Source organism: Eubalaena glacialis, chromosome 20, assembly GCF_028564815.1.
Source record: "Eubalaena glacialis isolate mEubGla1 chromosome 20, mEubGla1.1.hap2.+ XY, whole genome shotgun sequence".
In the NCBI taxonomy this organism is placed as follows: domain Eukaryota; kingdom Metazoa; phylum Chordata; class Mammalia; order Artiodactyla; family Balaenidae; genus Eubalaena; species Eubalaena glacialis.
The window spans coordinates 9,129,309-9,147,520 of record NC_083735.1 but is presented as its reverse complement, the minus strand read 5'-3'; the positions used below and the strand labels follow the sequence as shown (position 1 = coordinate 9,147,520).

The following is an 18,212-nucleotide window of genomic DNA, read 5'->3' as shown; positions in this document are numbered from 1 at the left end:
AAAAGATAAAAAAGGAAACTTCAAAGCAAGGAGGCCATAAATGTGTGCATTAAATCTTAGAATGCTATGACAATAAGTGATAAAAATATGTAGAAGTCCACAAAGTTTGAAGAAAAATTTGGATGTTTAAGGAACATATCTAAATTTGTTACTGACTTTACAGGGTGCAGCCGTGGTTTCTTAGGTAACGTACAATATTGCTTTAGGGAACAGAATGCGCTGACACGGGAAGACCCAGCGCGATGTGTCTTGCTTTCGTGAAGTGGAAACTTTTCCAGTGTCAATTCCAAAGCCATTTGCTTAGTCCAGGTGTCAGCTCATCACACACCCTCCCTGTACAGCACCTACCTCTGCAAAACGGGGCTGGGAAGTCCCAGGTTGCTCCATTCCCAGGGCTGACGATGCAAGTCAGGATGGCGTGACCTTCCAAGATGTAGCCAGAGAGACAGCTATACCGGATCTTGTCTCCTATGTTGAATCTTGTTCCGTGGAGAACTCCTTTCAGTATTTCTCCGGGATTTCCACATGTGTGGCTGGGTAAAACTATTGGGAGAAAAAAAGAGGAGAAAGAAATACAAGTTAAAGGAAGATTTTCTACTGAGATCAATTTATATCACAAGACATGGACCACTTCTGAACTACTAAAGTTAGCAAATCTAGGACAAAAATTATCTTAATTTTGTCGAAAAATTAAACAGAGAAATGGATTTGTGTTTTGTAAAATCTGTAATTTAGTACTTTTGTAAAGAAATATTTAAAAAGTATAAATAAGTGGATTTTGTTAAGAGAGGAAGATACAGTTCTGCTTACATTCAGTGTTCTAAACTGACATCTAGATTATTTTTTTAATTATGAGATTCTACAGTCCCACATAGTTAGAAATCAGATAATACAGCAGAATATAGATATCTGAAAAAAGAACAGAAATACAGCATGAATGAATATCCATGCCATATTTTTCCTTATTCCTCCAGGACCAGCACTGCCTGATACACACCAGTAATAAGTGTTCAATCAATGTTTGATGGATAAACAACTGAATTAAATAATAAATTTAAAATGTCATTTGCTAATCTATCAGACTTTTACAAAAATTGTACCACTATTATATTCCAAGCCATCTGTAAGGCTCTATGTGTTTGGAGTGTCTGATTCACAACAAAGTTTTAAGTATCAGTTTTGACAAAGCAAGTACTGTCTCACTTGCATTTCAATGAGATAGCCTTGATTCTGGTCTTTCTTGGCCTCCTCACTTTTCACATCGATAGGCTTCTCTGTCTAATTCAATTGCCTTGAAACCTAATGGACACGATGCTGTTTCACACTCATAGAACGTACTTTTGAACTTAGTTGAGGCACCATTAAGTTGAATAGACGAAGTTGATGATTGTTGGCTACTGTCTCCATATTTCTGGTTTAAATTTAGCATATCATCAGTAAATTAGCTGCTATTATGTAGAATTCAAATAAACCAAGGATCCTACCATATAAAAAAGAAATGATTTCCCAATAAAAAGTATTTCCAAATGAACAAAATTATTCTATTTCTGTATCCAATTTTTTGCATTGGTATAGGGGTACATTTTGGTATATATGTATAATACAGACCACTTTTTCTTTTTTCTTTGTTTGTAAACAGAGAGATAAATAGATGTTTCCCAGTGGATAGGGAGGGAATTTCACTGATTTCCAAGATTAATTTTATTTTGGTATTAAATACATATAAACTAAACTATAGAAACACTTAGTAAACAAATACTACAATTTAGATGTTTAATATTACTGACATGTTTATGAAATCACTATATAGTCACAGTTTGCTCAATTCTAGTTTTTAGAAAATAATTTCTGAAAACAGTCTACAAAAACCTGTTTGATAACATAATAGAAAATAATTCAGTATAATCTATAATCATCTATGGGTCTTCTATAAAAAAGAAATTCTGTTTTTAATTCCACATTCACCATCCCTAAGGCAATAAATCTGTTTGTTAAATGTTGTTTAAAAACATTTTTAACTGCCTGGAATTTAACTGTCTATGATTTCCTAAGGTAGAAAACTTTCAATTCTATCTTGGAGGATCACTTTATTTTATGACCTGGGATGCCCAAAAACCAGCCTGAGCTAGGGACCTTATAATCAGAGACAGACGTGAGACATGGGCTGAATTTCTATCATCAACAGAGAGAGAAAAAGAGATGGGGTTGGGGGGGAATATGTGAATATGAATGCTTTTGGTGTTTTTCTTCCTTGTCCAGAATGAAAATTTTGATTTCAACCAACCTTATAATTTAGGAAAAAAATACTAAAATATTAATGTGAACAATGTCAGCAAGAGAATAGAAGTAACTGAGGATGATTTAAAACATTTACTTCTATTGCAAACAAACACGAAAATGCAAACACTCACATAATATTACAAATCCATCAGCCATTTCATGAAGACATTATCAAAATATCTTAGATTGTGAAAAATGGACAAAACTGATTATAGGTCTACACAAAGATTTACGACTCAGACACGCAAAAAAAATGCCAAGACATGAAAATCCAGTGGCTGGACAAAACTAATTTAGAATAAACTCAACCCCACTGTCACTTCTGCCATTTTTATTTGAACTAACTTTTTAACCAGTTTCCCTGAAGATGGTGAAGGTCTCTTGGTGTCTCCCAGAGCAATGAGGACACATTGAGTATTTAGTAAACACTTATTGAATTGACTTGGACTCTACATTTAGTTTGCTTTAATCATTCCTTGAAGTAATGTGCACTCTTTCTCATAGATGCTTCAAGAAATTCCTAGTAGGGTGATGGGAATCAGGCACCCAGTGCAGACACTTGTGGATGTGAAAGGATGTTGAAAGGAGCTCTGGGCACACTGCTTTCCTCTCATGGCAGGTTTCCACCCATCAGATCCCACGAAGCCAAGTTTGTACACCCAGGGCTTGAAACCTAGGCTGTCATTCCAATTAGGCTCATTGAAAATCCCTCTATAACACTTCTGCTTTGGCAAGTGCAAATGGTCACAATTCAATGACTTAATCAGGCTATCACATCAAACCTTTGACCCAACTGTTTCAATCATTAAATGGATGCCATGTCAAATCCCTTTCCAGAAGAAAAGTGAAAACATGATACTAAAATAAAATATATCACTAATATTCATCATGAAATGGGACAAAAGGCTGGCGGACAGAAGTCTGAAATTCATCAGAGGAGCGACAGCATTTTTAACAGGATGTGCACAATTAATGAAATTTCATTAGGCAAGTGCATTTGGAAGCTGGCTCCCCGGAGGGCGAATGTCAGACTATTTGTTTACACTTGGCCTTTCCAGGAGTCTCACTGCAGCTTAAGGAAATAAAACCTCAAACACCCACCTGACATACACCCCTGGAAATGAAACCAGCGATGCGTGATGTGTTTGCCCACAGACTGCCCTCCACTCCCTCCTGAAACCTTTGGGAAGGATTAGAACAATCCACTGTACTCATCTTCCGGAATGCTTTGAGAACTAGATTTTCAAATCTGGAAACCTGACACTTATTCTCTGTCCTGACTCTCTGAATCGTGGCCGTTTGGTGGGACGAGAAGATACAGAGACAGCAGTTACGTGACAACAGCAAGGAGGGTTTCTTAGGGGCGGGGGAGAAATTTAAGGCCATCCACTTCCAAAGTCTCTTTCTCCACGTGAAGAACAACATTTCGGGAGATAGGCTGCGTAAATGCCTACTATGCCTGAAAAGTTACAGGATCCGGATGAGAAGAACTCAAAGAGGAAGTGAGTTTTAAGTATACTTCAAGGTGGAAAGTGGTAAGGTTTGGCCAAATTAAAACAGAAAGATCATTTTTAAATGAAGCGTGTAGGAGTGGCAAGTGGCTATAGAAAAGTACCCGGCACAGTGGGTTATGTAGATCAGTATCGGACAGACTTGTGTTTCTCCTCCAGAAACAGACCGTAGAACGTTGGACAAATTACTTAAATCTCAGTCTCCATGTCTTGACAAGGGGAATTAAAAATAAAACCTAGCAACAGGGTGTGCTGTGACACATGTATGAGGTAACGCAGATTCAACAGTTAGCAGGGAACATGGAAGAGAATAAGTGCTCAGTATACAATAGCAATTTCAAATTTATTTTCCCAGTTCTAAAGCACCATGTGGACTTTACGGAAATCATACAAATTTAAAAGTATGCAGCGGTTCCGATATATACCAATTTTAGAAGCAATCAAACTAGAAGGAGTCTGCTAGAGTCAATATTGTCATTAAAATAAGAACATCGTCATTAAAAAGGGAAGCAAAGGAGAAAGACATTCCAGTTTTTAGCCATATTAACTCAACTTCATTATTCCTGCTCTAATGTAATAATAATTAGTAAGACTTATACAGCAGGTGCTATTAGCTAGACACTGTTTTAAGTGGTTTATATATGTTAACAGTATATAGGAAGTCAGTCCCATTATTATCCCCCTTTTAGAGAGGAAGAAACTGTGGCACAGAGAGGTTAAACAACTTTCTCATGGCCACACAGCTGGCAAGTATTGGTGATAGGATTTGCACATGGTGGATCCAGCATTTCTGCCCTTCAGCACTACAATAAACTTTCTTATGAAACTGCTGTCAACATCAAAAGAAATAAAGATAATAAAATGCCATTAAATCTGTCGTGTTCTCAATAGAGCTTTGTTTGATATAATAAAAGGAATATAAGGATTTGGGAGAGTTACGATGTTTCCTCAGGTAAAACTGAAGGCAAAATTATTACATGGCTTTTTAAAAATAAGTTTCAAGCTCTCAGGTAAATTTGCAGGATGGGAGAAAGGAGTCAGAAGGGACTGCGTAACAAAGTTAACACAAGAAAATGACAAGTTGGCAGAGGCACTTGAAATCTTAGAGGGTGGATTTTCAAAAGATTTTGAATGGCAGCTGTAAGACATTATAATCTTATAAGAAGTGAGAACACAAAAATGCCCTTTGGAAAATGATTTTGACTGTGTGAACTGAGTTTTGGGGAGTGTAAAGCATGTATGGCCAGGTGACCCCTGGGATGAGCTTATTGGTCTTACACTTTAATTTTCCTGGTTGACCTTTCATTGGTTTATATCTTGAAGTGTAAGGGAGACACTGTTTTCACCTCACTAACCTGGATCTATGAGAAGCTGAACCTTTACCACCCCAAACAACATAGGCATCAATTCAGATATAAATGACGGTAAATCTATGATCAAGGAACTAAATGGCAAATCAGGAGTTAACTACTGAGGAAGAAACAGCAACAAGAGGAGGAATTTATGATGGTGACCCAGGAAAACAGGATGTGTGAATATGGCCATGATGGCCACAGATGCAGACTAGTAGGTTCAGTTGTGAACGTGATTAGGCTCTTTGTTTTTAAGCCTGTTCACCGTCTCCATGGTGTACCCTAGAGTTACAAGCAAATAGGTGACGACCAGAAAAGTTCCTAAGTTTCCTCTGATTTACAGAGTAACAATGGAGGGAAGAAAAAAGAAGAATAATTGGGAGCCCAGATGTAAATCTTCTGGAATACCCAAAGTTAATGGGGGAGGAGGGAATAATGATTAAACAAAATAGAAAAATGGCCAAAAAGTTAAGATCAAAACCAAACAGAGCCTAGGAGTCCAGCTGAGAAGCAATCATGGAAGAATGGATGCCTGGTAAAATCAACGGTGGAAAATTAAGTGTAAGTGATTGACATACAAAAAAGAACACAGCAACAAGAAATAACAGCAGGTGAACTTTTCAATTATCACTGAATTGCTGAAGAGAAAATTGCGTGTACGTTAATTTTCTCAGGTAAATTTACCTATACTTCCGCCACAAGGTAGATCCCCAATGCTTTCATTAATGACTTATAAGCAGATATACAATTTTTTATGACCATCTTTCTTCTTCTCAAAAGTGAACTTTACACTCAATAAATGGATGTTCAGTTGATTACAAGTTGCTCAATATTTATATAATGATGAGGTAAGAGTATTTCTAAAAATTGAAAAGGACACTGAAACAAACATGACCACAAGCCCTGGTAGATATCAGATTAATGAGAGCAAAGAAGCCAGCAACCACTCAGGAACTGATCAAAATGACCTGTGCCCTGTGCTAAATAATGCTTCTGTTTACTCTCTAATTCATGATATCCATATAACAAGGACAGTAAGACCCATTCCAAAGGTTAAATGTTACATTAAATACCACTAGGGATGGTTAACAAAATTGAATTAAAGTGATTCTAGAAAACAATTCTAAACTCTTTCTGAGTCACAGTTCATTTATTAATTCAAATTTTTAAAAATCTCACTATAACACTTCTTCTATGGGCTAAGTTAGAGTATCAGGTACAGGATTTACCTTCCTGCTTTAATGAAGTTTAAAAAAAATCAAAGTTTATTTTTTTTAAATGGCTCTCAAAGCATTGGACATCAGTCAGTGTTGGAACACGACCCTTGAGAGATGGGAATTAAATGAGAATCCCTAAAATTTCTCCAGCTTATTTCTTGGAGAGAGTTAGGGACCAAAGGCGCAGGGAGTAGAAACCCAGGTTGAGTCTGACAGTCTCCCTGAGTTGAGGAGACAGAGATGAGAGCCCCGGGCTGTCAGAGACGCTAAATTTCACCGGAGGAAGAGGGCTCCAGAGACCTACAGAGGTCCCCCCTTGAATATGGGGTGAGTTCTTACTAATGCATGTATGGAAAGAAATGACCCAAGGCTAGTGAAAGAATTACCAAGGGATTAGAAGCAAAAGTGCCCAGGATGCTTGCAGGGCTGAGAAGAATACCTGTCCCAGCAGTGAGAACAAAAACCTCCATCATTTCACTGGACACAAGTTAGTGTACTGAGAAGGCTCTAAGCTCAGCAGTGGGGAGAACACACTCTAGAGTGAATGCTGCCTGCGTCACGTATCAGAAATCTTACAAGCAACAGGATCGGAGTAGGGTGAGGCTAGTGAGGGGCGTTGCATGGAGAATCTGAGGGGCTCTCACTACCTGGGTTATTCAACTTCAGGATCATCACTGGCACAACCTGCGAGTGAACGCCTACTTAAACTTTCACCCGAGGTTCCTAACTTGACTCACTCCTCATGCAGCCTTAAAAAGCAGTATCTGTAAGGATCAAACTGTTCCAAGAACTTTTAACTACATCCAAAAATCTTTTGGGGAATACAAAAATATCCAACACCTTCCAAATTAAGATTCACGATGTCTGGTGTCCAATCAAGTGTGCCAACAGGCAAGACGATAAAATCCATAATGAGGAAAAAGAAGAATAAAAAAATTAGCCAGAAATGACACAGATGGCTGAATTAGTAGACAACAGCATTAAAATGGTCATAATAATTGTATTCTATGTCTTGAAGAAGGTAAAGATCAAACACGTTAACTAGACACTTGGGGGGGAAAAGGCAGAGATTATTAGATTGGATTTAAAAAAGGCAGTGATACACTGATGCCAAGAAACACACTTTAAAGACACAAAGCAGCAAAAGTAAAATGAGAAATATTAATCAAAAGAATACTAACATTAATCAAAAGAACACTTACATTGCTATGTTAACATCACACAGTTTTAATGCAAAATAATATAACCAAGGATAAAGAGGGTTATCTCACAATGTTAAAAGGGTGAACATAACAATCCTAAACATTTGTGTATCGAATAACAAAGCTTCAAAATACATGAGGCAAACACTGATAGAACTGCAAGGAGAAATGAATAAAACCAAGTTATAGTTGGAGATTTCCACACTACTCTCTTAACTGACAGAAAATCACTAAGCATATAGAAGCCTTGAACAAAACTAGCAACCAACTTCTAATCAATAGTTAAAAAAAAATAAGTCAAAAGGGGTATTAGGAAATCTTTGAACTAGACGAAAATGTTAAAACAACATATCAAAGTTGTGGGATGCATTGATAATCATGCTGTTAGGAAAAGTCACAGCATACAGAGTTTATATTATGAAAGGAGAAAGATCTCAAATAAATCACTTAAGACTCCATCACAAGTAACTGAAAAAGAAACTTTAAGTATTGAAGACAAAAGTAGACATCATACGTCAATAAAGCTGTAAACAGGGCTTCCCTGGTGGCGCAGTGGTTGCGAATCCGCCTGCCAATGCAGGGGACACGGGTTCGAGCCCTGATCTGGGAAGATCCCACATGCCGCGGAGCAACTAGGCCCGTGAGCCACAACTACTGAGCCTGCGCGTCTGGAGCCTGTGCTCCGCAACAAGAGAGGCCGCGATAGTGAGAGGCCCGCGCACCGCGATGAAGAGTGGCCCCCACTTGCTGCAACTAGAGAAAGCCCTCGCACAGAAACGAAGACCCAACACAGCCAAAAAAAGGATAAATAAATAAATAATAATTAAAGGTGCTAATAATTAAAAAAAAAAAAGCTGTTAACAAATAATGTCAATATATTTCATGCCTCTTTTCCCCCACAAATACATTCCAAGTTGTTATCAGTGATCAGACTGCAAAGGTGAAGATGCCTCAGATCCTGCCCTGGAGATGGCACACAGTCTGGGAGACAGCAGATGAGGAAACACTTTCAACAAAGCGTCTTAAGAGCTGATGCAGAGGCTTGTGGATAGACTATGAGGGTAAGAAGGAGTTGTGAAGGTCTGAACAAAGGAAGAGACTTAAAGGGAGGAAAAACATATCTCTCTAGCTCTAGCTCTAGCTCTATTTCAAGCAGACTGCTGGAACGGACTTCCGGCCAGGTAAAACATGAAGCATGCCGACACGCAACACTTTGGAAGGAGGAGTTTTGGAGAAAACACACAGGTGCAGGTAGCCTCCGGGGGCTGCTGGGTATCCATCTTGAAAAGGTGACATGAATGCAGAATGGTCAATTTGTAGTTATAAAAGACCAAGTGTATTCTTATAATTTTGCCAGTGGAAGGCTGTAGGTGATGGTAAACATTTATTACAGTGCTTCAAATCACAGTTTTAATTACCTTAAGATAATAGTATTTAGCACTTGCTGAACATCTGGGTTAAACACTCAGACACTTCATCTATGCTACTGCTAATTCCCCAAAGAGGTATCAGTTTCCAAATTTACCTATAAAGAAGATGGGGAACTTGGTTGAGGTAACACAGATGAACCCACGTCTGTATAAACCTGGGACATTTCCACCACCATACTGCTTGTGTTGATATAACTGAAATGTTTTGAAATAGAACTGTGATGTTAGAAATAATTTGGGGACAGTTTAATGGGAAAAAAAGCTGAAGAACTAGGAACTGGGATCTTGTCCTTTCTTGCCCATTAGCCGTCTTCCTCTGTGATATCATATTTTATTTTCCATCTTAACGGTGAGAAACAGAAAGAGCGAAGGATAAACTCATCAATTATATAAGGTGAGAATTCTGTACAACAACTGCTATTTCAATGTATATAAGTTCTGGTGCCTTTCTCGACACTTCCTCCTGTGAAGTGAAAAATGCAAATGCCAAAGGGAAATTGGAGAAAGCATCTTTGAGGATTACTGCAACATTTAAAAATTAAACAAAATACAGTTATCATTTATCAGTTCCTTCCTGGGACACTGTCTTAAGTTACAGAAGATCCAGTCAAGTTTTTTCTAGTCCAAACTCTAAGCTCCTTCCTCCCTCCCTCCCTCCCTCACTATTATTTTTCCTTCTAAATTTATTGAGATATAATTGATATTAAGCTCTATATAAGTTGAGGGTGTACGGCATACTGATTTGACTTACACACATTACATACATCGTGAAACGACGACCACAGTAACTGTAGTCAACATCCATGATCCCGTATAGACGCAAAAACAAGAAAAAGAAAAAAATGTTTCCTTGTGATGAGAACTCTTAGGATTCTTAACTCCAGGCTCCAAGATTCTTAACCATAAAAGGGGCTCAGCTTGATTTACCTGCAGTCACGTCTCTGAGGGCGGCGACCCCTCCAGAAGGAGGGATCAGGAAACTTCATTCTCCAGGTGATGCTACCCCCGATTGAGCAAGAAGAAGCCTCCCTTCATCTAGGTCTCAATCGCAGAGCTACAGCCTGGTTCCCTGGGACGCCGACCCTTGACACAGGGGTTGGGTGCAGGCACGTTACCTGGTGGGGCTGGGGGAGGAGAGGCAGCAGGGCTGGGCAGAGAAAGGTACTGAGCTGCAGGGCAGTCATGACAAAGCCTCAGACCATCCTCCAGGGAGCTCTGGGTTTGGGTTGGTTTCCGGATTGTCTCAACTTGGGGTGAGAGGCCACAGCCCCTCCAGCAGACTACCCAGTTATGAGATGAGGCTCCCCCCCCCCACACACACACACTGACAGGTGTCACCTTAGACGCAGCAGCTCCCTCTGGCCAGGATCAATTCCCGGAGATGGTCTTAAGCAAGAGTTTCCAGCTGCCAAACTCCAGCAATGAAAGGTTTAACTCTTTCTGTTTGTTTGTATTTTTTACTTCCCTGTGGGATCTGAAACTAGCCCTATTTAACATCTAGTTCATGGAGGTGTTTTCTCTTTTTTTTAATTTCCTGGAATATACCTAAACCTTCAGGTTGACAAGAAAAGTTGTTACCAGAAAGCTTTACATTCAGGGTACCATGTGGCAATAACAGAGAAGGTGAGAAGGTAGTGGACAAGAAAGGGTGTGGCTTTTCTAGTGATGCCAGTGGGCCCCTGGAGAGGTGGGTCAGGGCCAGAAGGTGTGGGGTGCCGGGTTTGGGAGGCGGGGGGACAGTGGCTGAGCAGCTTGGCACTAAGGATCTCAGGAGCAAGAAGGAAGATGAAGACTCCTATTTTTTCCAACTATTCTAAAGGAAGAGCATCCTTGCAGGGGTAGGCAGACAAAAAGCTTATCAGCTGTGCATGATATGAGCAAATTGAATGTTTCAAGGACACTATAATTGAAAACAGTGCTCCCTTAGTGCTAATCAATGGAAAGTGCTAGCAGCAGGTGGAGATCACTAGCTTGGAGCCATCTGACAGGCTCCTGATGCTGGAGTCCAAATGCCGAGCTGAACACGAGGGGAGGAGAGCCAGGCCCAAGCAGAGCCAGGGTCCCCAGGACACAGGTGCAGTCATGGCTCCAACAGGGTGCAGCTTCTTTAGAATGAAACAAACTCAAGAATATTCATGCTATTAGTGGTGACTTAGGAAAAGAGCAAATTACTTTTAGGAAGAGAGTTACAGCAGAAATAATTTTAAAGAGACAACACAGTACTCAAAGCAATAACTATAAGGTTCAAAGACTAAAATAAAACATGAGAACACAAGTGACCTATAAAATACAAAGATTAAATTACACACAGAGGTAATTTTCAGCCATTACAAGAGATGGCGTTTCCACCTCCTGGTCACGCACTGTTTCTTTCAGGCTCTTGGCATTGCTTGATTGGTTTTTTTTTTAACATTAGGATATTTATGCCTATATTCATGTACACGTACACAACACATACACACACCCACACGTGTGTCTTATGAAGTGCATAGAAAGATATACGTCTGAGTAATTCAAATCAAGTACATACATTAGATCCCTGTACACGGAAGTAGATATAATTTAAAATAATGATTCTATAATTTCATTTAGATACATAGCATAGGTTTTATAGCGATTAAAAGCACTTCTTTTAATTTTAACATACATTTGTACAGAAAATAATGAAAGGAGTTTAACGATTTCTAAAAGTCATATGGCTTTATCTATTATTTCCAATTAATAAATTCTTGGCTGTCACTCAGTCTAACCTGATTGACTTTTTCTTCTATGGGAGCCTGCACCTACCTTCTAAAAATAGTCTTAAAGCTATGGACATAAGCAGTTTCAGTTTACCAGGCATTGGTATATTACTAATTTATGATTTTCATATTCATTTGAACTTAAAAGCTTTTTCCATGATTGAATTCATATAAAGAGCTCAAGCTTTATTAAAAAGAAAGTCTTTTGGAAAAGGTTAAAGCGTGCTTCTTTGTCATGTACTATCTCTCTCTCTCTCTCTCTCTCTCACACACACACACACACACACACACACACACACACACACACACACACACCTCTTCAATATCCCTCTGGCTATCCCTTCTCCTGTGCATTTTTCCATCCATTTCCGGCACCACGGAAAGGGACCTTTTTACAACACAGTCAGGTCAGGCCCACCCCTACTGAGGGCCTTCCTACTGAAGTCAGAATAAAACCCAGACCCCTTAGTAGGTGCCGCAACACCCACGTGGCCCAGCCACGGTCACTACCTTCTCTGACCATAACTCCTAAACCTCTCGTTGCGCTTCAGCCTCGTAGGTCTTCCCCAAGGTTCTTGAAGAGGATGCAGAGCGCCCTCCCTCCTCTGAGCCCGCACAAGCTTTATTACCTCTGCGCAGATTACTGCCCCCTCCACCCCTCCCCAGACCTTTACGTGATTTTTCTTATCCTTCACGTCTCAGCTGGATCACCATCATTTTTCAAAGCTCTCTCGTTCAGTTGACCTAAAATAACTCTGTTCTTGCCTCTTAGTATTTTCTGTCGCGTCATGGTTTAGTTTCTTCCCATCACTACTACAATTTTAAATGATTTCATTTGCTTGCTTACTGGTATCTATTCCACCCCAGAATTGAGCTCAAGGAGAGAAGGCTTACGAGTTCTCTGATTCACGTTTGTATCCACAACACCTGCAATAGCACTTAATCTATAGTGGAGACTTCATACACGCTGTATGGAATGAATGAATTAATCACTGAATGAGTGAATGAATGCACACACTGGTTGGGTGGGAAATTCTGAATTCCCAAGAAGTGGAAACTTTATCTTAATCAGAGTCTTTATCTGAAGATGACAATTCTTAACATCTTAGGAAAGATCCTGCATCTCAAAGAGAATTTCAAACACTCCAGGAATAAATACTGGGTTGGCCAAAAAATTCGTTTGGTTTTAAGTAAAAATAAAAGACATTTTTCATTTATCACGAACTTCACTGAACAACATATTCACTCACCGAACGAACTTTTTGGCCAACCCAATATAAGCCTGCCTTTACACGAAGCCTGAATTAATCTCCATTCACATCAATGAGGAGGACTCACGTGCTCTGGACAGGAAAGGAAGGCCCTGGACATTGCAGGAGTCATGTGACCTAAGCTAACACACAGAGACCTACAACACTCACTCCTGTAAGATGCTAGAAGCCTGATCTTTATTTGTTTTGAAGTGTAGTGCCCTGAGTTACAGCAGCCTTTTTCAAAGAGAGAACCAGGAGAAAAAAAAAGAAAAAAAGACAGAAGAAAGAAAAAAGGGCCAAAGGATCCCACTGGGAATCTGTGCTGTGAGCAGCAGACCTCCTGTGGACAAAGTCTTGTGGGAACAACGCCAAACTTGGTGGATTTCTTCAAGTGTGCACATACATTCATCTAGGTTTTGAAGGGTCAAGAAAATATATGACGAAGTCACGTCAGACTAGGCAGTTTCTTTAAATTTTGGCCTGACACCGGAGGGCTGAGCAAGTCCCATAGCATAAGTTAGCTAAATGAAGCTGCAAGGTTGAAAATGCTGGGGCAGAATTAAAAGCACTCTCTGAATATAAAGAGAATGGCACATAGGAAGTCAACTCTGATAGGCAGCATCCCATAATCAGGTGGATCTCTAATATCAATATGATCAATAGTTTGCTCACCACATTATATAAGAACAAATTACATTCAGATAACTTGTCACGTATAGCATAAGGGATGTGCAAGGGCTTCTAGATTTTCACTTGGATGTGATTAATATTTGGGACCTTATGTTAGATGGGGAACCAGAATGCTGTAAGTCTCTAATTTTTATTAGAATGATCAATAACTTTTACTAAAAGTTGGGTGAATTATTGATGAGGCTTGAAACTAGTTACTATAATTATGATAGAGGATAATTTATAGATCAGAAGACTTATTTATTCAACATATACTTGCTAACTTTCTGTTATTTACATTACAAATATGTAAAAATCTTACAAAGAGGTTTGAGAGATGACTTTTTTCCCCAGAGTGGCTGCAACTCTCCATTTGGGGTTGGAGGCTCCCCTTACCCCACATGGAATTTCCTGTGAAGATCACGGCAGAGCTGAATTTCAGTCCTATATCTGCTTATGGGCATGTCACTATGGCAGACTGGTAGTGGTCTCTTGATAGCTAAGCTCCCTTCTTTTCTTAGAACAGACCTCCCCCTACCACTGCCAAGTCTTAACTAATGTTATGAACTGAATGTTTGTGTCCCCCTAAAACTCAGAGGTTGGGATACAAACCCCTAAGGTTATGACGATTGGAGGTGGAGCCTTTGTGAGGTGATTAGATCACGAGGGTGAAGCCCTCATGAATGGGATTGGTGTCCTGATAAAAGGGACCCCAGAGAGCCTCACCCTCTTCCCCCACGTGAAGACAGAGTTAGAAGTCAGCAGGCTGCAGTCTGGAAGACAGCCTTCACCAGAGCTAGACCCCGCTGGCCGCTGGTCCCCGCTGGCTGCTGGTCTCAAACTTCCAGCCTCCAGAACTCAGAGAAATAAATTTCTGTTGTGGTCAAGCCACCCAGTCTATACTACTTTGTTATACCAGCCTGAACTGACAAAGACAGCTGAACATATGGCCACACAGAGAGGATCATGTGTCCTCATCTCTCTTGAAAATAGGCAGGGACAGATGATCAAGTCCAGAGCAGGAAGATGTGATGGGGAGTGAAGGGTGCCACGTGCAGATTCCTCGCAAGGGAGCTGCCTACCCTTTGCTCTCTCTTCTCTCCACTGGAAAACTGGAGAGGGGGGTGGTGGGCTGATCTACCTACGACCACATAGATAAGGACAGTAATTTAAGGAATGGCTACCTGAGTAAATAACATATGGAATGGAGTCACCTGCCCAAGCTGGACTTCCTTCCCACCCCTAAACTGTTGCATTGGAGAGAGAAGTAAACTTCTTCCCAGCCTCAGCCGCTGTATTTTGGAGTCTTTTTGTTATAAGAGTTTAGTCTATGCCCTAGTGAATGCAATCATCTAAAATGTTGACAATTATAACTCCTATAAAATTCATCACTCTTCCTAGTATGCTGTGATTTTGGATGTACGTAACTGATTTTCCTTCCAGACCCTAAAACACAGATTAGGAAACTTCTCTGATTAATTATGTAATGAATGGACCGATAATAGTGCCTTACACAACTAAGTTTAGTAAATGTTAATTCTCGTGTTTGCATAGTAAATGTTTGGGAGTTTTGCAAGGTGTCATTTCCTGAAGATTTAAGATGACAACTATCTTTATCTGGACATATAATAATGAAAATAGAAGCTCCATCAACATCTATTTATCTGTAGCAACAACTATTTAGAAAGGATGTGTTTAAATACATTGTAATGTATAGAATGTATGTGCATTTGTACCCGAAGCTCCAAGATTTCTCCTTTAAATCCATAGACCCATTAAGAGAAATGAAAAGTTTTCATTCAGAACTGCTTTTTCGTTCGTATATTATTAGATGATGACAAAAACATGGCCCACCTACTTAAAAGCAGTTTGAGAAAAGAATATCTCCTATATATTCAACTAGTTAAAACTCTGCAGTTTTCTTATTCAATAGCTGAATAAAATTAGCTTGGAAAACAAGATTATTTTACTCAAATGAATACATGTTAAACAATTTCCATAATACCATTGTTGTTATCTTGAGAGATTTCAATAGTCTTCTCCAATAACTTTTCCTAAACTAAAAAAAAAAAATCCCTCTTTATAACTACAAGTTTTACAGTACTACCTATTAATTGATCTAATACATATTTTAAGCTCATTAAACATTCCAAAATCACATCACATCAGCTTTGTGAAGAGAAAACGTTGTTAATATACTATATAAAATGTTTATATAAATTATTTCCTATAACTAAAGGTCAAAATCAGCTAATGTTTAATAATCTCAAGAATTGTAATGGATATAAAATGTTAGTAGAAAAATATTAAAACCAAAAGACTTCAATGTAATTTCAGATGCCACCAAAATAATGGTACTGGAATTTTAAAAAATCACCATGTATTAGTTGGAGATAAAAATGTGCTGTCATATACAACTAATTGGCTTGGTTATTTAATGTCTAAATAAATAAAATCTTTAGGAAAAAAATGATCAATAAATGTTATTTGTACTTCAAATGACTAACATTGAAAAAATAGTAGGATTGATTTAAAAGGTGTAATTTTTTTTTTTTTTTACTATGCTAGGTTTATAAACTCAGTAAAATAGTAAATAGTAAAAATATAGATATAGCAAAATAGTAAAATATAGGTTCTATAAATACAGTAAACACTTGAGGAATAAAGTAACTGATATTTAAGCTTTTAAATAAAAATATGCAAATATGTGTATTCATTCTGCCTGGATTGTCCCCTCCTGAAAGGCTCACTTTCCAGAGACTATACAGATTTTCTTTTGTGAAATGTACCTCAACCATGGGAATCTCTGTTTTGATATTGGAGAATTGCTAATTACTTCTGTTATTATTTGAAAAAGAAGCAGCTGAGGCTTTAGAAGAGAAACAAAGAGGAGGATGTGTCAGAAGGAGAGAGGGCTTTTACCCTGATAGAGAAAGAGAAAGAGAAAGTCAATCTGGGCATTGGAACTGTCCAGGATTAATTACAGGTGGGGTTGTCGGCAGGGGGCAGGGGGTGTGCATCACTAATGCTGAAGAAGAATTGGTGTTACAAGTGAGGGAACTGGGGAAATATGTATTACTCCATATGGAAATTCAAATAAAGTGTACTCATCCTCACAGCCATTCCCATTATTCTCTTTACTTGGGACCACCCAAAGCTCCAAGATAAAGAACATCATGCATTGCACGATCGATGCAAACATCAGAAAGGCAGTGATCACTCATCATTTATTTAGGTGACTGGACAGAAAGGGAAAAATGAAACAACCCTCTCTTAGTATGTTTGACATTTGCAATAACAAAATAATATGTAAGCTTCTCATTGAAGTGTGGAGGAAGGAGATAAGACCAGCCTCTACGAAGTAAGGAAAGCAAAAATGAAAATTAATCCCACAATACCCGTTGTGATTAATTTATGATGTGCAAAATGCCAGCCACCTATTATTTGTTTATTGTGCTATCTTTGTTGCTTCATTATTGTGAATATAAATACACAGGATGGGCTTTAGCAGGCCTATGTGCTCACTCCCAGGGTTTCCCCATATGTGGAAAATCCCTCAACCCCAATTCTCCCACAGGAGGACTTATAGGAACACAGCACTGCAGATGAGACTGGAGTCATTTCAAGTGATAAACACGACTGTGGAATTCTGACTTCACAGACAGGCTACCTTTATAATGTGAGGAATTCTTCAACTTGGAAGTATTGAAAATTAAAAGGGATAAAAAGTAAAAGAAGTAAGTAATAGTAATAAACCACAGAAATGATTGTCAGTCTTACCCTTCCCATCTGTAAAGCTTACATAGCTCCCTCCAAAAATGTATAAGATACTCAATGACCTTAGATTTAGATTTTCGATTTTCAATGATCCTAGCCTTTGCTTCTTACCAAAGAAACTGTTCTCATGACCAGCTTAGCTCTTGAGTTGCTTAGTATCTGAAAAGGAGTAATCTGCTTTGCAGCTAGTTACCTTCACTAATCAAATTTATTTTCGATGGCACTTCAGCTTAGAAGAAATGTATACTGTATATTGGGAGGTCAGTTTTTCTGTTAACTCAGCAACTTCTGAGTGCACTGGCAAAGTTAATGAATTAATGAATTATCCATTAATTACTAATAGAGATTCTTAATTATCCCTAATTTTAGTCAGGGGATGTAGAAACCTCTGCTGTCTGGCCGGAGAGCTCCCCGTCTAGTCGGGAGGACAGCATGAGGAAAACGAGGATACAGGAGGTCGACTGATTTGATAAAGACGAAGCCAGGAGGACCAAACAGGAGAGGAGAAGCGGACACTGCTCGAGGACAGGGGAAGACTCACGGCGTGTGCTGAGGCCAGAAGGATGCCAGACTTGCCAAGGCTGGGGTGAGGAAAGGCATCCCGGGCTACAGGAGAGGTCTGCACAAGTCTCACTTCCTCACAGTAATTGCATGATAAACACAGTGACCAAACAGATGTTGGCAAGATGAAGGCATCTCATGTGGGCACCTCTAAATAGAATGTCCCAGGGTGGAGAGCCGCAGAAAAATTCTCATTTGACCATTTTTTTTTTTTTTCTT

The 18,212-nt window shown here is 39.1% G+C and overlaps 1 protein-coding gene across 1 annotated transcript in view; it reads right to left on the bottom strand.

Annotated features, from left to right (window-relative positions):
- The window catches only part of CSMD1 (CUB and Sushi multiple domains 1), a 1,818,880-nt gene that overhangs the window by 929,516 nt on the left and 871,152 nt on the right, over nt 1-18,212 (bottom strand). The window contains exon 4 of the mRNA XM_061177359.1: nt 349-543. Within this exon, the coding sequence (XP_061033342.1) occupies nt 349-543 (195 nt within the window). The remainder of the gene's footprint in view (nt 1-348; nt 544-18,212) is intronic.